Source organism: Miscanthus floridulus, chromosome 9 (genome assembly GCF_019320115.1).
Source record: "Miscanthus floridulus cultivar M001 chromosome 9, ASM1932011v1, whole genome shotgun sequence".
Classification (NCBI taxonomy): Eukaryota; Viridiplantae; Streptophyta; class Magnoliopsida; order Poales; family Poaceae; genus Miscanthus; species Miscanthus floridulus.
The window spans coordinates 110,315,666-110,339,443 of record NC_089588.1 but is presented as its reverse complement, the minus strand read 5'-3'; the positions used below and the strand labels follow the sequence as shown (position 1 = coordinate 110,339,443).

At 43.6% G+C, this 23,778-nt stretch overlaps 2 protein-coding genes and 1 pseudogene across 13 annotated transcripts; 1 reads left to right on the top strand and 2 right to left on the bottom strand.

The window, feature by feature from the left end:
• Nucleotides 1-792: 792 nt before the first annotated feature.
• LOC136484104 (transcription factor BHLH062-like) lies at nt 793-6,235 on the top strand. 10 transcript variants are annotated; one of them, XM_066481266.1, is made up of 5 exons: nt 793-1,020; nt 1,832-1,921; nt 3,378-3,472; nt 4,985-5,112; nt 5,504-6,235. In XM_066481266.1, the coding sequence occupies exons 2-5, from the start codon at nt 1,848-1,850 to the stop codon at nt 6,020-6,022; spliced, it is 816 nt and encodes a 271-aa protein (XP_066337363.1). In that variant the 5' UTR covers nt 793-1,020; nt 1,832-1,847; the 3' UTR covers nt 6,023-6,235. The 10 variants fall into 10 exon arrangements, with proteins under 10 accessions (XP_066337363.1, XP_066337360.1, XP_066337362.1 ...); XM_066481263.1 differs by having other exon boundaries at nt 1,832-1,933; XM_066481265.1 differs by having other exon boundaries at nt 801-932.
• A 2,311-nt stretch (nt 6,236-8,546) lies between these two features.
• On the bottom strand, nt 8,547-15,611 carry LOC136482624 (vacuole membrane protein KMS1-like). Of its 3 annotated transcripts, none has more exons than XM_066479838.1 (8): nt 15,427-15,611; nt 13,768-13,979; nt 13,459-13,537; nt 12,161-12,463; nt 10,628-10,785; nt 10,235-10,351; nt 9,229-9,414; nt 8,547-9,130 (listed from the first exon to the last, which is right to left on the bottom strand). In XM_066479838.1, exons 1-8 carry the CDS (start codon nt 15,500-15,502, stop codon nt 8,960-8,962), a joined length of 1,302 nt encoding a protein of 433 aa, XP_066335935.1. In that variant the 5' UTR covers nt 15,503-15,611; the 3' UTR covers nt 8,547-8,959. The 3 variants fall into 3 exon arrangements, with proteins under 3 accessions (XP_066335935.1, XP_066335936.1, XP_066335937.1); XM_066479839.1 differs by having other exon boundaries at nt 13,459-13,528; XM_066479840.1 differs by lacking the exon at nt 10,235-10,351.
• A 563-nt stretch (nt 15,612-16,174) lies between these two features.
• LOC136480561 (uncharacterized) lies at nt 16,175-20,435 on the bottom strand (annotated as a pseudogene).
• Nucleotides 20,436-23,778: the final 3,343 nt, after the last annotated feature.

The window sequence follows — 23,778 nt, the reverse complement described above, 5'->3', positions numbered from 1 at the left end:
TGGTGAGTGGCCAGTAGTCGACGAGCACCCCCTGCCTGGTGAGCACGACACCACCTGCTGCGCCAGCAGCTGGCGAGCACCCCTTGGCTGGCAAGCACGCGAGTTCAAGATAGGGAGGAGAGTCACAGTCTCCACAATGGAGAGACAGAGGAGAGAGAGAGGGGATGGAATCAAAGAGAATAAGTCTGGCCACCTGAAGGGAGTAAATATTTGTGTGGTTGGAAAATACGTGGACCACCGACAACGTGAGGTCACGCAGTGCCTGTTTGTCCGGGCGCGGGATGGATGCTCACGCTGGAGCATTTCCGCTTTTGTTTAGATGCATTAGAGCTAATTTAGGCTAATTTTTGCTAGCTATTAGCAAATAGCACTTGTATCAATCAGGCCCTATACATAGATATAATGATTTATGTAAACGTTTTTCCAGCTGGTTGTTTACACGTCATGACGTTAACGTGGCACAACAATAATGACAAAATCATGAAGGATCTGGCTTAGTCACAAGGGGAGACAATTTGCCTCCCCATCCCCATCCCCATCCCCATCCCCATCCCATGCCAATCCATTGGGAGCTAGTTCATCATCGGTCCCAATCCAATCTTACCAAAGCTTTTTCCTCATCCATATCTACGTCGACCAGGGAATTCCCGTGCCGGTGGGGCCGACGTGCGACGCCATGTGTCGCCGCGCTGCCGCCTGGGTCACACAAGTGTGCGGGTGGGTGGCCGCCACGCGCTCGCTGCGCCCGCGTGCGTGTGCTCGCCTCCCTCCCTCCCTCCCTCCCTCCCTCCCCGCACTAGCTCTCCACTTCCCCAGCCAGCGGTCCCCTGTCGCTGCCCGTGCTCATCCGGCCACCTTCCATCTGCGGCCGCCAGTCCCCCGTTCCCCACCGCGGACCAGCTGTCTGCGGATCAAGATCCGTCGAGGCTGAGGTACCCGCGTGCCAAAGATCGTTTCTTGATCTAAATTTGGGTGGGCGTGGGGGATCAAAGCTCGGTTCTCTGCGGTCACTTGGGAGGGGTAAAAGTTGGCTTGATCTCTTGAGGTGTTTGGGTGTCAGAGTCGAATGGGTTCAGTGTGAAAGCTGGTGTCTTTATAGTTGTTCGATAGGTTGGGCTTTATGGAGTAGATGCTGTTCGTCTTATCTATGCTCTGAGTAATGATGTATTACAACCGTTATTTTTATATATGATGTTAAAAATCTGTATTGGATTCTTTGTGTATTTTCCAGTTTTCCAATGAGAATAATTAGATGGATCAAATTGGCTTTAACTTCGTGATGGGCTGTATGACGCATGAGCAGTTTAAGATTTTTGCTGTTGCTGTTCAGTCAAGAGAAAGAGTAGGTTGGTAGCTTGATATCGTTTCTTGGACTGTCTATAGTGTTCTTGTGTTCTTGGATTGATAAAGCTGGCCAATTTGGTAGGTTAATTTAGCAACTGGTTTTTATAACATCGTTTTTATAAAAATGATGTATTGAGTTCTTTATGCAGATTCAGACAGACTTTTCATTGTTGATCTGATCCTTGTGCATAGTCCATACATAAAGTTGATCATTTTTTATGTAATTATCTGCACTCCATCATCGTCAATCAGACATATGGTGCTTCTTGTTTATATTTCTTTCCTAGCGAGGTTAAAAGTTTAGCTTCTTGTGGTATTGTGAGCAATTGATGCTTCCGTGGTACAGCTTCCTTAGAAACTCCACATTTTTATGTGGATTGAATTTGTGTTCTGAATTGTGATACCTTGTAGCCCAGATTAGTTGCCCTTTGTTGCTACACTTGGTTTTAACTCTTTTAATGCTTAAATACTCAATTTTGTGACGCAGGAACAATATTCTTGGCATGGTGGCTGAAACAGAAAGCTCAGATTCACTGCCTGGCAGTTCAAATGCTGCTTCTGAGATGCCTGCTAATGGGTTAGCCTCAAAGTATTTTTTTTTATCCAGTTTTGTACAACTAATTTCATAGCAGTAATCAGTATGACCCCATGGCCCACAGTGTGCATGGCCATATTTGTTTCTAGAGCCTGAAGTATCTGCTCTTAGTTAGCTACGTATATTGGGTGTACATAGTCCACCAGATGATTACTATGTCCCCACCCTCTTCATTTGACCCACTGCAAGCAATAAGATCCGATCAAAATGAGAAAAATATAAAGCAGACTGTGATCTAGGAATAGATGTTGCAGAAGGTACAGAAATATGATTTAACCAGTAGTTTATGGCTGAATCTTCTTTATTTGCATTCATTTCTCTTGTTCAGTTTAATTCGTGTCTTCACCAGTTCTTTGGCTAATCATTGTGCTGCTTGCTCAGTTTCATGTCATATGGAGTTGTTTAATAGGCCAGTAAAGGACCATAACTTGAAGTTTATGATTTGTGAGAAAGACAGATGACGTATGCTATTAATTATCACTACCTCATAAGTAAAGCAGTGTCATCTGCTCCCATAGGCATATCAGTTTCACCTGCATAAATATAGAAGCTAGACTAGCCATCAATTCATATGGTATGAGACCACAGGAAGTTGTGGCTCTTTTCTTTCATTTTTTTCTCGGGTCTTGATTCTGAACTCACAAAAAAAATTGAAATAGAAAGTTTGCTATATATAAAGCAGAACCTGCGCATATATAAAAGCAGCAAGAAGAAACCCTCAAGAACGAAAGAGTAAAGATTGTTTAGGACAAGAGCTGTGCAGATGGGTTCCCGCAAAGGACCTCTGAGACTGGGACAGAGTCATAAAAAAGGTTTGCAGTTAGGCACTCCCCACTTGCCACATTAGAACAATGCCCATAGCTCATAGTTGTTAAGTTTTAACAGAATCCTAGTGTATTAAATTTCAATTAACTCAAGCTCATAGTTGTTAAGGCTTTGTTGTTGTTGTTGTTGTCAAATTAACGAGTGCTGTGGTAGTAATTTGCATGCTATTAACACTCAGTATATGTTTTGTTCGAAGTTTATATTCAGATACCTAGGGGAGTTAAGATTTCCCTAGTCTTAGTTGATTGCACCTTCAGATTGTTCTGAATAATGATGTTGTCTATTCTTTCTAATACTTATTTGCCCACATTAGGCTTTGTTGTTGTTGTTGTTGTTGTCAAATTAACGAGTGCTGTGGTAGTAATTTGCATGCTATTGACACAGTATATGTTTTGTTTGAATATATGTTTTGTTCGAAGTTTATATTCAGATACCTAGGGGAGTTAAGATTTCCCTAGTCTTAGTTGATTGCACCTTCAGATTGTTCTGAATAATGATGCTGTCTATTCTTTCTAATACTTATTTGCTCTTGCAGTGTACTCCCTCACTCAGCCTACTCATGTTTTTTCCCGCTGCACTATTTTCCTGTTTTCTGAAAAATTTTCTGCTGCAGGTCTATTCACCCAAAGAAAACACATAAAGCTGAACGAGAGAAGCTTAAACGTGATCAGTTGAATGACCTTTTTGTTGAGCTGGGCAGTATGCTAGGTTAGTACAGTAGGTCATTAACCATTGACTATTTGTAATAGAAACAATTTACGCTCTTGAGAAAGACATCAGTATCTGCACTTAGATTCCATCATTCTGTTCTCCATTCGAGCTCATCTGTTAATGGTGGCCAGCATGATGTGCCCTCTCAGTGAGGACTGAAATTATAACATACATTAGCTTATATTATGTTTACAGGATCCAGTACATAGTATATCTGCATCATTCGGTATACTAGGGCGTGTTTGGTTCCACACCCAGGCAGCTTTGCCTGCTAGGCAACAATCTCAGGCCGTCGATTTTGGTCACCTGGCGGCCAGGAGCTGCCTGCCAGATCGTGAACCAAACTGGCCCTTAATGTATCACCTTAGAGAACTCATCTCATATATACCTTCATTGTTCTGTAAAAGGTCTACTGATCCCTTTCTTTAAATTGCTAAAAAAATCCCCATGCGAACTGCTCGCTTTCCTTCTCTATTTCATGCTTCCCTTTGAGCGGTCCATCATACATTAATGTTACTAAGCCAAAAGCTTTTTCTGTTGTTATTTAGCCCCTAAAAAGTTTTTTTATTGATTTTGAAAATATTTGCATTTGCGGTCATACAAGAAGGGATCGAGTTCAGAACGATGATATACGTGAGAGATTAGGGGTAGCGCCAATTGAAGAAAAGCTTGTCCAACACCGGTTAAGATGGTTTGGACATGTGCAACGGAGACCTCCAGATGCACCGGTGCGTAGTGGAATCCTAAGTCAGGATAGTAACGTGAAGAGAGGCAGAGGAAGACCGAAGTTGACTTGGGTAGAGGCAATAAAAGGAGACTTGAAAGGATGGAATATACCCAAAGACTTAGCCTTAGATAGGAGTGCTTGGAAGACAGCTATTCACGTGCCTGAACCTTGATTGCTTCTGTTGGGTTTCAACTCTAGCCTACCCCAACTTGTTTGGGACTTAAAGGCTTTGTTGTTGTTGTTGTTGTTTGAAACTATTTGCAATCCTTTTCTTCTGTTGTTTCCATTTTCTTTACGGGTCATCATAGTATTGACCTTGATGAAGGAACTATGCCATTATGGATATCCTAGCTTTGTCTTACTCTGGCATCAGCATGTTAGTACCATTTCTACTGAGTACGTTTGTGGTTGTTGACATGAAAGGAACTGCTAATCTGTCCGCCAAATTCTTCAAAATCAATGTATGGTTAAGCTATTAATACTATGCTGTACTTTGAAAGTTTGAATGGAACACCACTGTGGATAATTCTTGCTGATGTACCATGCAATCATGTTATTCTGATGACAGGTAGGGAATGCCATCTGCTGAACTGCATACTTATGATGAACATTGATGTTTTTTCCTTTGTATTCCTGTGCTAGTAAATATGATTGCATAATCATCCTCATATGTTCCTGTTGTTTGCAGAATATTGCCTTAGTTTTACAGGTCTGTATGTTAGGGTTACTGATTTTTGCTACAGATATCTAAGCCATTGATCCATATAGTTCTGCTATTACAGATCTTGATCGACAAAATACTGGAAAAGCTACAGTGTTAGGTGATGCTGCACGAGTACTGCGAGATCTAATTACCCAAGTAGAATCTCTTAGGAAGGAACAATGTGCTCTTGTATCGGAACGCCAATATGTGAGTTTCCAAATTCAAGCACTTATATGATTTATAAAAAAATCAACATGCATGAATTCTTATGTTTCTCAACTGATGGAGATGACCAAAGGGATCTTATTGCACATCTTTGAAAACCACCAAGTCCTCTACAGTTATTACTTATTCAGAATTATAAACATCTAGCTTGAGTTGCTCTTACACATATCTGCTGTGAATCCTGTAATTGATTCACTGAAACTGACTGTAGATGCGAAACTCACTGATATTCAATTGACTCCCGTTAATGTTTCATATTTACCAGTGGAGACTACTACTGATAGCACTTGCTTGCTTGATTTAGTTCTTTGGTAGATGTTTCAGCTTATTATCTGCATTTCACCTGTTAAGCCTAAAGTACGCTTATTGACAGGTCAGTTCAGAGAAGAATGAGCTGCAAGAGGAGAACAACTCGCTCAAATCACAAATATCAGAACTACAAAATGAGCTCTGTGCAAGGATGCGGAACAGCAGCCTCAATCAAAACAGCCTTGGGATGTCACTTCCTGTTGCGAACACTGTAGGTGATGATCTGGCAACTCACCCTATGCCACAGCAGATGTGGAGCAACATTTCTAATTTAAGCTCTGTGGCCATGGCACACCCAACAAATACAGCAACTCTGTTACACAGCCAGGACCACTCTGCTGATGCTGGTCAAGGCTATGCGCCCCAACCTCGGGAGCTGCAGCTGTTTCCAGGTGCATCATCTTCACCAGAGCGTGGATGTTCCTGGCTAGGAAGCGACCAGGCCACATCGTCGAGGCTGACAGATTCCTTGCCAGGGCAGCTGTGCCTAAGCCTTCCACAGTCATCTCAGGAAGGAAGCAGCAGCGGTGTACCACACAGCAGAAAGGAACGGCGGAACGGTTTGCCAACTGACAACACTTGAATCAGTATTTGGTGGCAGCGATTGTCCTGTAAATACCAAGAATCCCCTCCCTCAACTGATTCAGAAGTCAGAACTAATCTTGTGAGGTGGAACTCACCGGTCTTTTGCTATATGTTTTCCATGAGGTTGTAAGAACACCTTAGTATTACAGAGAGTGTGCTCCTTAGTTGGAATAGAAAAGCAATTTGATGGCTATGATGCCTTGATCTGTCATCTTCCTGCTCCCAGTGAAAACAACCCTGCACATGTAATCTTCGAATAAAAATCATGCCATCTTTCAAACAATGAGAAGAGCAGATGTTGCCTGCTAGCATCATCTGCTACGGAGTGCTGAACTATGCACCCAGCAAGCACAACGTCGCAGTTGCATACAGGTGCAAGTCATGCTACACAGCCGTGTGCCGAATAAAAAGCCTCGCTTCGTTACAAATGCAGGTGAAGAGGTCATCCACAGTTCTGAACGCCGCGATGAGGCCCTGTCCCCAATCCAACAATCCAAGGTTGCAGCACAGAGCACAGTTTACTCAGCTTGGTTTTTGCCTGTCCTAGTGGAATTAATTATGCCTAGAGACATTGTTATATCGGCAGCACTAGTGCCCAAACGTCCGAACGAACCCCTGCGTCTGAACGCTCGTGCCTGCTGCACGGGCAGGCGGGGCCCGCCCGTGCCACTCCCCATGTCTCCCTGCTTCCCGCGCCCCTCCACACTTGCTGCGCCGCTCCCCTCCATGCATGGCGCCCCCGCAGCTGCGGCTGGTGGCTAACACTGCAAGATGTATAACACTCGATCTACTTTTAAAACATCTAAATGAAACAATTACAACATACGTACGAAACAGCTGAAACATTCGAAACATGCGTCTGAAACACATGAAAAACACTTGAAAAAACAAATTACAAACATATGCAACATCCAGATAAAATACTTGCAACATATGTGTGAAACATATGCAACATTCAGATAAACACACTTGCAACATATGTCTGACAAAACAGATGAAACATTGGGAACAGACACTTGCAATATACGCGTACAATCATTGCAACATATGCAACATCTCGATCTACTTTTGCAACCTCCGCATGAAACACTTGAAACGTACATACGAAACATCTGAAACACTTGAAACATACGCTTACAACCTTGGGGCGCCCAGGGCCGGGCGATTCCAGCCGTTGGGGTCGGTGCCGGCGTCGCGCGTGCACCACTACCACCACCATCGCTAGTAGCACTGGGCTTGGTTCGACCGCCTGGGCGGCGCGCGCGACGGGCGGGAGCGAACGGCACGGGATGGGCGAGTGTGGCGGGTAGGAGCGAGCGGCGCACAATGGGCGCACGACAGCAGCGAGGCGGAGTGGACGCGCGGCATCCGGACGGAAAGAGGCCGCAGCTAGAGAAGGCCGCCGCATTAGAGAAGGCTAGTGGCGGGCGGGCGGCGCGGTGGATGGGCTCGTGGTGGTCACATGCGTGTGGCAGCAGGGAAAGGAGATGTCGTGTTTTTTATTTTTTAGAGAAACCGCGTCTTCCAGAAGGTGAAGTGGAGGAGACCTGTTGGGCCCGATCGGTGGGCAGACCCGGAAACGAGTTGTTCGGACGGAACACACCTCGACGGACGCCCATGTAACATCGTTATCATTTATAATTACTATACGCTTAGTATATAAATTCATCATGAAATATGAAAGGGGTATAGTTTTTTTTATGAATCTCAGCACAAATACAAACACTCGTATACATATATGTACAGCTTATCCATATAAGCTCCAGCAGACAGATCTAAGATTGACAGTCACCATAATTATCTTCTTGTCGATGGACAGTTAGGCACGTCACATACAATAGAAAGAATAGTACCATTAAATCTAAAAAAATTATGAACATCAATGCAAAAGTTGAAGACTTTCCCTAACCATCCATCACAATATGTCAATGGCTGGATGGGTAGTAAGTCCATTCTCAATGAGGAATTTCATGGTGTTATTTTCAAGACCACGACATCATATAAATGAAATATGGATAAAACATCCGTCTCAATGCAAGTTTCATTCTATAGTTTCATAGATATTTAATTTCACAGCTCATCTAGATCACTTCTCTCTTAAAAACATTGCCATGTCATAAAAAACAATCATGTGGCAACCTATTAAATACAGATGAAACTCACTGAGACTAGACTAAGTGTCTATTTCTTGATGTCTGTCACAAAGACTAAACTAAGATAAAGTGTCTAATTCTTGATGCCTTGACAGTGCATAATGCGGAAGCTGGATATTCCCTACAGGAAGTGGATGTGAATAAAAAAACATTGTGTTTCAGGTGGAGAATCTGTTGATGGTGGATGTGATACAAAATGATGTGTTTCAGGTGGACAATGTCAAGCCAAATTCGGGCTAGTGACATTCATCACCACGATCAGTGGCATGCTTGACAAGCAATGTCTTCTTTAGGAGGTTTTATTTGCCAAAGGAAATAGATGAACTAATGTTTGCTCTTTCTGACACCAATTGCAAACCAAATACATAGTAAACTTGACAACATAGCGTATCATTGTTGAATCCTCACATGTTTCTATAGCAACTCAAAAAAAAAAAAATAGAAACAGCTGAGTGCTAAATCTCGGCAAAAGCCAACCGTGCTTCATAAACAATCCCTACTGTCTATCCGTGTAGATGTCCCAAAAAAGAATAGAATGATTCTCCTACAGTCGAGGAACTGCCAGTACAGGCTCAATGACAGAAGGTCACAGGCTCACAGCCATCACCCGGCCAGTTACCAAGCCCATGTTTTCATTGACTGTACAGATGAATAACTAGTAATACTAATTGATAGTTGTTGGAACTTGGAATCATCTGCAGGGGCTTAGCCAGTTGTTAAGGATACAGAGAAGAATCTTTGCAGCTAGCAGCTGAAATAAACACCACTAGTTGCACCACTAGTTAGTTTTGTTCCAGGGTCGGGAAATCAGAAATACATTCCATCTCCATATCCTGCTGCTTTTTGAGATAATCCTGTGCTGTAGACGTGATTATCTTAATGAAGAAGTTGAGAAGCACAAGCCACACTATAGAGTTCCAAACCAATGTAAAAGAGAAATTCCACTGTTTCTCCTGTGCACATGGTAAATTTATTAAACCAATAAGAAAAATGAGATGAATAATCAAGAGAGGCTAAGAGACGGTCAGAGATTTTAAATGATTATACTAACCTCCATTTGTGAGGACGGCGAGACTGGTGTTGGTGGTGATAGATACTTGTCCTTGGCAGTATTGAGTTTGGCAATCACAGATGGCAGGGTAGCAGAAAGCCCAGGAATGTGACCAAATATCCAGATTAACTCCTTTTCCATAAGATACAGGAGCTGGTTGTTGCATAAGGACACAATAAACAGTGTCTGCGAGAGAAAAAAAAATGAATATCAGGAAAAGGGATGCTGAAACTACTGGTGTCAAACCACCTGACAAGGCACTAAACCAGCCAACCAGGTATGGAGAAACTAAAATGACTCAAAAATTGAGAAAGTCAGGCACCATAATAACCTTAGCAAGAGAGGTTTCACAATTAATTTCACTGTTTTTTTCAGGTATAGTCTTCAGTAGTTTTATTCTTCTATAATTATGGATACCAAATAAACCTAGAGAATCAAACCGAATCCAGTTCATCACATTATATTTCATTAACTATCATTAGGTTTATTTCATTTTCTGGTTCAGTTTTTGTTGAATTCTTGTAAAAAGAATAGGAATTTAATTAGGGGGAGGAATAGGACAAGACTTACTAGGGCACTCATCCTACTAATATATCAAATCAACTTATGCAAATACTGACATAGTTTGTGCTGAAATCATACCCAGGCATTCTAACATGTCCACGTCCTAAAAAAAATCAAAGATTGGCATGCAGTCTAAATCTACTTATCCTGATGGGCTTTTGCTGAGATGGTTGGTAGGATTTCAAAATTTGAATCCAAGTGGAGAATAATGATCACATACAAGCATAAAACAATACCACATCGAAGAATAGTTTCATCTAATTAAGTTAATAAAAGACTGTCTTCCCAAACATCAATGGAAAATTCTCCAAAAGATTGAACACACATGTGCAGCCAAACAATGAAGAGTGTGGCAACAAGTAGAACAAAGGCACACACGAATCACAATAAACACGATTACCGATTATTAACTAAGATAAAAGTATTAAGTTAGATGCCTCACCTGAATATGAGTCTTGATGATGGCCTTCCCAATCAAAGTTGCAAAAAAAAACTCCCAGAAAGGTACACCAAATTGGCCACACATAATACCAGCAAGGTCAAAGAGTGGGTTCGGAACCTAACAAGGGCCATCAAAATTAGGCAATTTGTTTTTTATTCAATGAAAATCCTCTTAAGAGGAAACTTATGGTAACTGCTGTACAGGAAATGTTCCATAAGCTTAATTCTTGGTGCCATTTTATCTAGACAGCTTTAAAATGTGGACCTAAAACCTTGCAAATGGTCCAAAGGTGATTTTGAAGGAACAGAGTCAAATGCTTAATAAAACAAATACAGTTGTAAGATATCGACAATGAAGAAATTGGTAACAAAGGATGGCAGACAGGGGACTAACCGAAGCAAGTATCAAGATAGAGAAGAAGTTGAGATGTTGAGAGTGAGAAAGAAGCCAACGCTTGGTACGATTAAGACTGGATGCTACTGTCCCATCTTCTTTGGAAGTAGCGACATCAAGCTCCTTAACAGCTTTTGACTTGTTTCCTGATAAGCGAGCTGCATGACAAGATATCCATTTAGGATAGGTAGCTTAAACCAATCAAAGGAATAGAAACAAAAATGCCAGAACTATCTTTCCTACCCTTCCCAAGAACTCACATCACAGGCATAACACTTCTAGAAATGTTTTTTCCTAAAATCCATCAAACAATTGAAGCTCCACAGCACCAAAATGTTACCTAAATACGTAAACAGCTAAAATGTCAAGAAAAATGGGCATTGCCCTGTTCCCAGTTTTAGGAATTTAAGAAAAAAACAACAAAACAAAACAAAAACGCAATATAGCATGTACTATTAGGCGCCTCTAGAAGAACATGAAGTCAAAAGTTAAATGTATGGTGTAGATAGAACGCTGAACTGTATGGATGTCCTCTTCTGTGGCGTCTCATCTCCCCACAGCAGCCCACGGACACCCATCCTAGGCCCGGCCACCTCCTCCGTCGTGTCCTCTGCTAAACCGGCAACCCAACCCAACCCTCAAGCGTCATCCACCTCTCTCACCTCCTTTTCTGACAAGCCCCAGCTAACCGGGCATTCCAAGTCACAGCGCTGGTGCGCCGCCAGCCCTACTAGTCGTGGTGCACCAGGCCCCAAGATGCGGGCAGGAAGTCCATGGAAGGTGTCATGGCTACCTTGGCTTTGGCTTTGGCAGGCAGGAAGTCCATGGAAGGTGTCTCTTTAGAACTGGCAGCACAATACCCTGTTGCCAGTCATGCCACCTGCTCTGAGTTTCACCGTGGCCAGACATTGGCAAGGTCCAGAGACAGACAGTGGTTCATTTGGCTTTCAATAAACAATCGTTGTTGGATGGCTGATCACCTAGCCAAGGGACGACTCCCTCATCCGGCTGCTTGTCCCCTTTGTAACCAGGTGGATGAATCAATCCAACTTATGTTGATCACTTGTGTCTTTGCACATCAAGTCTGGTGCATAATCCTTCAGAGACTAGGCTCAACTGTGTGCAACCAGATTCTCAAGCTGGTGGTGTCAGGCAATCAAAGAAGTTCCCAGGGTGATCAAGAAGGGGCTCAATTATCTCATTATTCTAGTGTCCTAGGAGATTTGGAAGCATCGAAAAGATTGCATGTTCACGAATATTTCAATGGTGCTGCAGGCAATAACAAATAAGTTTACCCTTTGGTGTTCTGATGAAGCAAAAGCACCAAATGCTGAAAGCTCCCACACTAGGTGGGGGTATGGGGAAGGTTTCTAGATAGCCTTACCCCTTGCCAATTTTGCAAGGAGGCTGGTTTGAACCTGGAACCTCCAGGCCACAAGGGCAGAAGCTCTACCACTGTGCCTGGCCCACTCTAAACTATAATAGGACATCATTACTTAATTTCAGAAGGAAACTAAAGCATTGCAATTTTACCTGCTCGTGATATAAAATAAGGGGGAAGCTCGCCAAGTGCAGTCCCAATGCCCCAAAGAACTGCTTCCAACTGTATCTGCGGTAGTAAGTCAAAGACTGGGATCCTAACAGAATGAGCTGATGCTGGATACACAGGCGGTCCAAATTCTGAACATTTCTTGTCAAGCCATGACGGTCCAACCTTAAGCTGTATGGTATCATATGGAGCCATTTTCAAATCAATTCGACCACACTGAACAGCTTTAATAGTGAACAGAGCAATATGAGGACCTAGGTACAGCACAAATGTATGCAAACCAGAACCTGCATGTTAAAATTTAAACCATCAGCTTCTAAAATAAGTTCTCTCTGTTGCAGCAATAAACATTCCAAATTTAGATGTGTTAGTTTCCAACTTTAACAAGGATTAATTGTAGGTAGTAAAATCCCAATAACATACAGATTACATGCCTAGCAGAAAAGCCATGACTACTTGCATTAACCTAAGAACATTATAGAAGCTTGACAAAATCACAAGATAATAAGAGGCTAACTAATTCACAGATGCCATAAATAACCTTCCAAAGAAAGAAAAGAAAAAAAGGCATCTGTTTTCTGAGTACTTTTTTGATGCGGCATTGTGGCAATGTGGCCTTTCTTCACAGGCAGCTAGAGACATGCAACAAAAAAAATTCCAACACAGTAAAATTGTTGGAGGGCAACCAAATCTTGTGCATCGAAATAAATGAAGGATCTGGTACAAAGGAACAAACTCCATGGTCACTAATTTTAATAATTGGCTAAAAGGACCACTCAAAACGTAGAAAAGAAAACAAATCTGCAAACTGGCAAGGATCACGTGACAATATATTGAGAAGCAAATAAACAGGGCATCAAAAAGGCAAACAGTAAAATCACTATTTGTTGGAAGTGTGTGCCAGTTATTTTTTATGTTATCTGTATTAGATATATATAATCTGGCAGTTGATGCTCACTTGTCACCTTCAACTGTTTTTTTTCTCAAGTCCTAATAAGGTTGCAAACACGAACTAAGCGGAACAGGATGGTTCATAGCATTCCTTGAAAACACTAGGTTTAGCAATGAAAACCAAAATAAAGTATCTTTTTTTCTGCCTTGTTACAAATTTATTGAAATACATATGTTTCGAGCCTTCAAGCATACCACAGACTGTACGGTTAAGACATGATAACCGAAGAGATCGGTAAGTAAACTCCAGCAAAATTTAATTAATTCGTTTTATTTTCTTTTATTTGTAACTAAACTCCAAGATGTTGAGAGGTTCAATAATAAAACTTGCCTAGTCCAATTGACGAAGCCACACCTAATGAAACCCACCACAACACAAATTTAGCATAATTAAGGAACTCCTGCACATGCTGCATACATGTCAGAAAAACTAAATTAGTGTTCAAATACAATACCAAGATACTAACAATAAATTATTATCTCACAAAGATACAGATCTTCAGAGCATGTATCTTCCTTGAATATTTAGGCATTATAGGGCAAACTCTATGACAAAAAAAAAAACAGTAACAGGTGTTCTTATGAAAATGACTAGCCTATCCCACAGATTAATAAAAAAAGCATTAGAATGAGAGCACACCTTCTTATGCACGCCATCTGAAATAGTGAGTAAGATTCCAGGAGCTACCACCAAAACAATTAAGAGAAAGAACAAACTACCCTTGCTCAGGATATATTTTGCTAATCTTTTCAAGTATTGTAACACGGCTAACAGGAAAAGACGTAATGTTCTGAGTGGTTGTTTTGTGAGCGTCAAATTCTCCAAGTCCATTTTGTGTTTTGCCCGGAGTTCTGCAGAATAAATAAATACATGAGACAAAAGAAAAACAGAGCAACAGCACCAGTCATCAGCTAAATGCCAAAACAAAAAACTAAATTACTTCAACTCTAGTAATATGTCTGGTTATCAAGAACAAAATTCATCATCACTGACAAATCAGAACATAGAATGTTTGTTGCTGCAAATTGTCTTGATCTGGAGAGAAACAGAGGTTTAGTGTAGGCAAGCAGCTAGGACCTGTATGGTTTGTCCATTCAGGTAGTAACATTGCCAACGGTTAGACAATATTTTGCAAACTTGCTAAAGTTAGGTGATAAAAGGAGGAATCTTTCCACACTTTTTTGAGTCACTGACGCCTGGGAAAGTGGCAGCATGAAAGGAATATTTTACACAGCTGCAGCTATGAACCAGGGTGGTCAGGCTCATTAACATGATGCAACATTTACACTTTGGTCATGAATTCACAGTACACCACAGCAACCTAGACAAATTGATGAGCTATTATCTCACTTCAGAGTTTGAGTTGTGCGCATCATGCTATATAGCAGATATAAAGTCCTTTTAACAGTCAAGCTTGCTGCTAATTCATATAGACTGGTATGCTATTCAGTTATTTTCAGCAATCAGTTCATCTGTCATAAATAACTAACTAAGCTATTCACCAACCCAGACCTAGCATTTCAAAAAAAAGTATGTACAAGAATATTTGCTACAATGACATCAAATATGTGTTCTGATCATACTAAATTAATGTATTCCCTCTAATACAAACTCACATGTATCAAATGAAAGACATTTCCAGAATGGGATTTCCATCTGTACCACAATTTGAGGCACACTTTTCATCTATACCACTAAGCTAGTAAATGACATTTGGGGTCTGATCCTGCATGTCATTTTAGACAAGCCGATGGTAATGATAAGTTCACCTCAAGTGATGGTATAGTAGGAAATGTTTTTAACTTGCAGAATAGCCACGCAGAAACTACAAACTTTTCACAAACATATATGCTGATATGCAATGTCCACGATTGCCAAGCAAAATAATGGCCTTTGATAGCATAATAAACACCTCGTATATTCCTCTCTTGTAACTCAATTCTCTATACTATATAACTGATTAGTAGCACAGCTCCTCAACTAACGTAAACTTCAAATTGAAACAGCATGCTCGTTGGAAAGCAATAGCACAAAAGATACGACGCGGTATATAAAGCACGCACAATGCATTGATCCGCGCTTGAATACAATCAAGCAAATCAACACAAGCATCACAGTGCACACACCAATGAAACCCCTTCCAAGGTTATCCCCGATTTCAACATACCTATTCATTCCCCTGCCCCCACCAATTACACACCGATTTCAATCAATAAAAAAACACAAGCTACCAAGCTTCGATCCACAACGCCTTAACGCCAGCCACCACGCGCATTAAACCAAGGCCACGGATCTCACCGGGGATGACGCTCCCGCCGACGTTGGACCAGCTCCGTGACGGTGGTGCCGCCGCGGACATCTTCCGGCGCCCCATCCTTCCGCTCCCACCCCCGCGGCGCTCGGCTCGACAACCCTAGATCTCAACGGTAGTCACCGGCGTCGGCTAGTGGGGGCGTTTTGCGAGCAACGGATATGACAAAGCCGCTCTTTTTAATTCAATGATTATTAATTAATGAGAAACCAGTTTCTATTTTTGTTTGACTCCTCTCGTTTGGATGCTTCGCTGTTTGGTGGGGCCCGCGCGGTTCCGCCACTTGTTGCTAGCAACGGATGGAAACAGTCCGGAAAATACTCCAGTCGCTCGCAGTTTCACAGTAGTATTCTACAGTTTACACGGAAACCGAAAACGAAAATACGGAATGCTGCTCGTGATCGGAAAAATGGGGATATCAAATATCGGTCAGGAATCGGTAACTCCAACCAGGGAGGCTTTTATCTGTGTACCCTTAAAAAAGATATCACACTCCTGCGTACCCCTCAAAAGTTGGTCGTCACCTACATGCCCTCGCTTGAACTTTTCTTTTCCCTCACGCCATTCCGTCGGCATTTGCTCATAACGGTGGCTAACGGCTCTGGAGAATGACTCAATTGCCCTTGTGCTTGTATGGGCGTCTGAACTTTTTCGTTTCCCATGTGCCATTGCCAGACCAAACCTTCTCAAATAGTCATGAACAGAACTGAACATTAATAAGGAAGCAAACTAGCACTGAACAATATAACTGGACCTACATAATTTTGTGCAGCACTAAATGTTCTCAAATAGTCATGCTATATATATTTACATGCGCCTGATTTTCACTCATCACTAGCTCTGACCGGACTCGATCTTCCTTGCTTGAGCAAGATCAGGCCAATACACTTAGCTGAGAGATCAAATGTTTTACCATACAAATTGCTCCAGCTAAACCACGCCCTCTGCCTCCATCAGATTTACACGCGTACTGCACTACCCAAGTGTCGATATCTCATCACCACAAATTGAGTCCCCTAACCATCCTATTTCAGTTTACACAATTGGAGCACCAGAAACTTACAGAACATGTAACCAGCAATTCTCATCCATTGCAGATGGCATTGAGGAGCACATGCCCCAGCATCAGGTCCAGGAAGTACTGGTGCCCGATCTTGCCATCCCGCCACACTAGCCTCGCTGGTGCACGCCCGTAGTGCACACCGTCATTGCAACGGTTGTCGTAGTGCCATGGGAATGTCATGTCAAAATTGTCGATCACTCCACCAGTGAGCACCCCGTACTGCCTCATCTTCTCAACGAGCACACCATTGAACGCCTCCATCTTGTTTGGATTGAATGCCAGGTCCCTAGCATAGCCCCCAGTGGCAATCGTCGTCCGGTAGAACACCCTAGGCACTGCATGCCCACGAGCCCGGACTTTGGGCATGTTTGGTTGGAAGCCTGGATGACTTGCCTGGAGAAAAGTGTTGCCTGAGAGTTGCCTGAAATTCTGAGAGAATCTGCCTGGCCAGGCAAGTTGAGAGTTATTCGTTTGGTTAGATGCCTGGCCTGAGAAAGCTAATGAATAGAGATCATGTGTTTTCTTATCTGCTGGAGAGGTAATTAATTTATTTTCTTAATTAATAATACCTCAAATATACACAAATAAACATACGGTGACAAAATAAAAACAGATAAGTGAGTTTTTTTAATTTATAATATGCTTAAATTAATGTGTTTTTTATTTATCTTTGTATAGTTAACATGTATTTTTATAATCTGATTAACCAAAATATATAATTTAGTAAATTATTGTTGTCCGTGTTTAATATTAGATAATCACGTTTAATAAGATTAAATAGGAAATATATTGATAAATTATGTCTTTTAGTATAATATATGATTTTAATACTTTTGATTAAATAATGTGAGGATAAATAAAAAATAAGTAATCAATATAAGAAATCTTAATCTGGATTTGGAAAAAATAATGGTTATGAACAGTAAAATATTTATTTATTTACATTAAATTAAATAATTGTATTTTGCATACTAATCTTTGTGTGACAAAATGTGCACAGTATCGATACAACATTTTTAATTTTTATTAGTACATACGATTAGTATACACTGTGACTCACTACGTATGGTATAGATTACCTTATCTTTTTTAGTTAGTAAGATTGAAAAAAAATCTAACTAAATGACTCTTGTACATATATTTAACATAAAAGTATTTACATAATTCGATGAAAAATAAGTACCATTAATATATGATGATTTTTTTCATTGCATGTTAACTGGTCACGGATACTTGATATAGCTAGCTAAAAAGGAATCCAGAGTTCAACAGGTGCATGTATACCTTAATTAAATAGCTAATGCAAGGTAACTAATCCAGGCAAGGAAGCAGCGGCAGCCAGGCGACCATTTTCATGCGCCTGAGCCTGGCGGCGATGCCTGGGACAGGCAGGTCACCAGGGCTGCAACCAAATAAGGTGCAGGCAGCTCTCCGGCAGGCTACAGGCGAGGCACTTTACTCCCAGGGTTCAATCCAAACAGCCCCTTTGTCCATGACTCCGGACCAGAACTGTGCTGCAAAATCCGCACCCTGGGCGTAGGCGCGGACGCTGGTCCAGTAGCAGCCATCGTGCAGGCCAGAGTTCAGAACCACGACGTCTGGGACACGATCACCCGACATGAAGTAGGACCGGATGAGCTGCCGGAACCCTCTGTTCCGGAGGGAATGCAAGCCGAGATAGTTCATGCTCATGTTCCAGTGGCCGTTGAAGATGCTCGTGATCCTCACAGTCTCTGCCCCGCCACTGGGATTGGTGAACACTGCATCGAACCGGCGCTTCACGGCAGACGTATCCGTGATGCCGAGGACGAAGGTGAGGAGGTTCCGGATGGTGTCGACGTGGTTGGAGTCGCCCCAGAAGAAGATCCACTTGCCGTCAAGGCACCGCCACGCCACATCGGCCGCAAAGAGCTTGAAGGAGCAGTGCGCCGAGTACACCCAGCCGTTGCTCTCCAGCGCGCCGAGCGGCCCATCGCACCACGGTGCCTCGCACGGGTGGTCCGGCTCCAAGCACCGGTACCGCCCCACGGCGTCGACGTCCTCGCAGTTGTCGTTCTTGGCAAGCCGCGTCCACCGTCCCGACTAGACATCGTGAGAGAAGTCCGCGGCGCGGCACGTCTCCAGCGCCGGCAGGGAAGCGTTCTTGTCCGGTCGGAACAGGAGGGGGATGCGGCGCAGCTCGGCGCGGTACTTGAACCTCGAGGAGGAGAACTTGAGCCCCTCGAAGCTGCGGAAGAGGAGGACGACGGTGAGGCGGAACTCCCCCACGGCGAAGCGCAGCGCAACCTGGAGGCGGAAGGAGTAGGAGCCGTCGCCGTGGTCCACGATGGGGGGCCGCGACTTCCAGGCGTCCCCGGAGAGGTCGACCTCGAAGTAGTCCCCGCCGAGGCAGCGGCGCTGCCCGGCCTCGTCCAGCGCCCAGAACGTGACCTCGTGGATCTGGCCCGCGCCGAGAGTGGTGGCCTCCCCCCTCGCCGCGGCGTCGTCGAGAACCCCGACGGAGATGTTCGCCGTGCGCGCGTCCCGGCACGGGGAGCCCCCGGGCGCGAGCCACCGCGCGAGTAGGTCTTCGGTGAAGTTGGGGCGGTCCGGCACGGAGAGCCACGAGAGCGAGTCGGTGCCGCCAACGCCGACGCCGACGCCGACGTAATGCAGGTACTGCTGCCGCAGGCGGCGGTGCGCGCCGGCGCCGGTAAGGGAGGCATCGGCGGCGAGGAGGAGGATGACGGCGAGGAAGGACGCGAGCGCGAGCTTGGTTGCGGAGGGGCCGGGCTTCTTGGGGTGGTGGTCGCCCCCGCCGCCGAAGCAGGAGGCCTTCTTGTTGGGGGTGGGGTCGGCCCCGAGGTGTGGCTTCCTCGCCCCATGCCGCCGGCCGCCTTCTCTTGCCACACGCAGGTCCCAATGTGCATTGCTCGATCGCCGCTCGCGCGCTCCCCGGCCGGCCTCGATCAGACTGCGTAACCACCGACGCCGGCCACCAGCCGGTGGGCAGCAGCACGGAGCAAGCGAGCAACCAACCAACGGCGCGCGGCGGCAGAGTGGGAGGCGAGCCCCGGAGGCAGCAGCAACAGCAAGCAGCTGCCTTTTTGTAAGAAGAGAAGAGTAAGAGTAACCGAAGGGCAAGAATGATATTTTTCTAGCCCGGTCCCACATGTCAGAGCCGCCAAACGGCTAAAACCTAACAGAATGCCGACGGAATGGCATGAGGGAAAAGAAAAGTTCGAGCGAGGGCATGTAGGTGACGACCAATTTTTGAGGGGTACGCAGGAGTGTGTCATCTTTTTTAAGGGTACATAGGTAAAAGCCTCCCAACCAGGAGGGCATACTGGCATAGTCGAATATGCATTTAAAAATACCTGATATTTTTTCGATAACAGTCGCGATACAGAGTCTTTTTAATTATGAACTTAGATATATATTATGATTTAACTTAAAATTAAGAGAGTAGATAAATAGCTTAAAACATTAGATAATCACAGTCCAAAAGAGGAAAAATATTATTTTCTCCATCCCAAAAAATAACGGAAGTATCGCTTTTCAATGAGTCAAATCATCCTCAGTTTGACCAAATATATAAAACTATTAATTAGTATTTACAATCCCACAATACATGTCATTTGATTTCTGTAAGATATTATTGTAATAAGTATATTTAAACATATATCAATGTTGATATTTTTTTTACGGTAATGCTCTCTACCGAGCGTCCGGCTGATTGGACAGGACGGACCCGCCTGCCCCCGCGCCTCGCACCTCGCGCGCCCCACCGCGTCGCGCGCTGCTCTCGCCTCGTGTTGCTTGCGCCTCGCGCTGCACTCCGCCACACCTCACGTCTCCCACCCCGGACTCGCGCTGCGCACAACCGAGGTCCGACCTCCGCGCCGTGGCCTTGAGCACCGTGCTAGCATTAAGCTCCGTGTCATGAGCGTCCATCGGGGGCAGCAAATAGATGAGCACATGTTGTAACAATATGTTTTCACGCGTTTAAGATGTATGTTGCATGTGTTTTCATCTGGATGTTGCAGCAGTAGATCTGATGTTGCATATTTTGCAATGACTATACATTATGCTGCAAGTGTATGTTTCAGCTGTTTCAAACATATGTTGCAAGTACTTTATCTAGATGTTGTATATGTTGCACTGGCTATACACGTATGTTGTCCATATATCTATCAAATGTTCCAGCTGTTTCAAACGTATATTGCAAATGTTTTATCTGGATGTTGCATATGTTGCAGTGTCCATACACGTATGTTGTAAATGTTCAATTTGTTTCGAACGTATGTTGCAACAAATGTTTTATGTTGCACGTGTTTCACGAGTAGGGGCGGCGAGAGGGCGTAGGCGAAAGTGGTCCCCTCGGGCGCAGCGGTCCCATGTGCGGAGCACGAAGCTGTATCCATGGATGTGGTAGCAGGCGCGGAGCACGAAGCTGTATCCATGGATGTGGTAGCAGGCGCGGAGCACGAAGCTGCATCCATGGACGGGCAGTAGACGCGGAGCACGAGACGAAGCGGAGCACGAAGCTGCATCCAACAGGCGCGAAGCACAAGGCGAAGCGGAGCACAAAGCTGCATACATAGACGCCCTAAGGATATCATTATTATTATTGAAAACAGGCGGGCAACAGCGCGCGGGCGTCTGGACGGACGCCGCGTTCGGACGTCCGGACACTAGTCTCTCCGTACTTTTTATAAACTTCCTTAGATTTGGGATTATTTGTATCTGAGGAAGTGAGATTTCTATTTTCTTTTAACAAAGGAACTATATATAAAGAAAAACACTAAGTGTCTACTTGGATGATGTTGTTTTCGAAAACTACAGTTTCACCAAACTGTGGTTTTATAAGCCAAGGAGATACAAAATTGTGGTTTTAAAAAAATAGATCACGAGTAGAGTTTCTAAAACTCCAAGACTAAAGTTTTGACAAAACCAAGGCTTTATAGGCTAAGATTTGTTGCATCCAAAGACTCGGTAGCTTTTGAAAACCAAAGTACTCCCTCCATTCTAAATTATAAGTCATTTTTTGTTTTTTCTAGATACATTACTTTTGTTATGTATCTAGATATACATTATGTGCAGTGCATAGCAAAAGTAATATATACAGAAATGCTAAAACAGCTTATAATTTAGAATGAAGGGAGTATTTTATAAAACCATAGTATTTCTCCAATAATTCAAAAATACTTTACATATAAACAAGATCTAAGGCCCTTTCTACCGTTGTCTACTGCTATGTGTATCTAGAAAAATCAAATTTGGACCGGAGGGAGTATATACAAGTGTGAAATATTACGGCACGTATTGGAATCGGACCATGTATCCATCCATCGTCACTGGGTGTAAGTTGTTCTAACTCATATAACTATGTGCCATAAGTCTAGAACAAGTAAAGAAAAGTGGGACGAAAGAAATTGTACACCGACCGGTTAGTTAGGAGGACATGGATAAAATTTGGGCATGTCCGTTGTTTTCACTAAAAGTTTACTTGGGTCTCAATCTCGGAATTCGATCACGCATCACCGACACATTGACACATGCCCGGGTCTGCATGTGCAAGCTCGACTACGCCACAGAGTCGTGTGTGTACTGTCGGCGTGTTAGACCGTCCTCCCTTGCACTCCTCTTCCAGTACGCGAAGATTCTTCCGTGCATTACCTTGTTTTAGTGTATACATTATTATACTTTTCTGAGAGCAACTTAATTAGATTATGCATTTATATTACACAATGGTCAGCTAGCATGTGCAAGCTCAACTGCTTTCTGCAGTTCTGTCTTACACTGCACTCATTCAGTCAGGAAAGGAACTTCTGTACATTTGCTTCGTTCTATGTTAAAGTACTAACATAATCCTTGTTATCAACGAAGAACATGTGTATATATATATATACAACACTAACGTGTGCATTAGCAGCTACCAATCACGTCCCTCTTCTTCCCTAATCCTCTATATAAATACACGAGCTCCGCACCTGCAAAGCTAGTTAGCTAGCTTCACACATCCATCATCACTTCTTCATCACCAGTCCCAAACCACACCACACCACACCACACCACAATGGAGTTCTGGCAGCGTCCCCCTCACTAGTAGAGAACAGACCTTTGATCCTCGGTCAAAATTGGCTCTAGTCTCGACATTTCTTGCGTCCGGAATTAGAGATACCTTTAGTCCCGGTTGGTGACTCCAACCGGGACTAAAGGTCCCTCCCAACGGCTACTACGCCAGACAGAGCTAGCAGGGACCTTTAGTCCCAGTTGGAGCCACCAACCGGGACTAAAGGTAGACTTTTACTCCCGGTTGGTGGCTCCAACCGGGACTAAAGGTCCCTGCCAGCTCTGTCTGGCGCAGTAGCTGTTGGGAGGGACCTTTAGTCCCGGTTGGAGCCACCAACCGGGATTAAAGGTCCCCCCTTTATATCCCGGCCGTCTCCTTCTTCCTTCCCGAGCCCGAGCTCAGCACATTTTGAAGCTCACTGCACTAGTGTTCTTGCTTCCTCCCTCCATTGTTCCTACATCCATTCTTTGATTCCTCCGTCAATTCTTCATTTGTAAAGGTTACCAATCTCATACTCTCATTTTGTTCACTATATATATATGATTCTTTATTGTGGGTTTTTTCATTTATAAGCGATTTGAGCTCAAAATCACTTCAAGCTTGCATATTTACATGAAGGAAGGTTAAAGTAGCTATTAAAAACTAGTATTCACCGTTCATTTGTAGCATGCATAGCACACTTCATTGTTTAGAGATATAGAGAATTTTAGAGTTTTTTAATTTTATTTGTTTGTAAAATGAGAAATTTATAGTGTATTAAAAAATGAGTATAGGGACTAGTGCCTCCGACTGGTATGACAGATGCAATGCAAGGCCGTGCAATAGGAAGCAAACCGTTCTCTTTTGACGATACGCCCGAACAGCCGGGCCTGACAAATTTGGTGGTTGAACGGGTCCGTCGGCCGTCGTCGTGCGACTGTACGACAAAGAACGGCATCGATCGACCATAGTATTTTATTGTCCGGAGTCCGGTCCGGGGTGCAATGCAACGCAATAACAATTGACAATGCGTTGCTAGGTCAAAATATGGTCATTTCTATGGACTCCGCGACTAAATATTTTATTTTAACTTTTTATGAAATGAAAAACTTAGAAAATAGTTAGAAAATTATAGAAAATCCGTACTAGTTGAACTTGCGGACCGTGTTCAGCTCGGCGAGCATGTTCTCTACCGAGCGGTAACGGACATCAAGGAGGAGCTTTGATTCTACGAGGGAGAGC

Excerpts from the sequence above, each read along its gene's own strand:
- LOC136482624 (XM_066479838.1), bottom strand. The coding sequence starts at position 15,502 with ATGGGGCGCCGGAAGATGTCCGCGGCGGCACCACCGTCACGGAGCTGG. Across the intron at positions 10,352-10,627 it reads CTATCTTGATACTTGCTTCG|GTTCCGAACCCACTCTTTGA; the intron begins GTTAGTCCCCTG and ends GGCCCTTGTTAG. Across the intron at positions 9,415-10,234 it reads TCATCAAGACTCATATTCAG|ACACTGTTTATTGTGTCCTT; the intron begins GTGAGGCATCTA and ends TTTCTCTCGCAG.
- LOC136484104 (XM_066481263.1), top strand. The coding sequence starts at position 1,848 with ATGGTGGCTGAAACAGAAAGCTCAGATTCACTGCCTGGCAGTTCAAAT. Across the intron at positions 3,473-4,984 it reads TGAGCTGGGCAGTATGCTAG|ATCTTGATCGACAAAATACT; the intron begins GTTAGTACAGTA and ends CTGCTATTACAG. Across the intron at positions 5,113-5,503 it reads TTGTATCGGAACGCCAATAT|GTCAGTTCAGAGAAGAATGA; the intron begins GTGAGTTTCCAA and ends GCTTATTGACAG.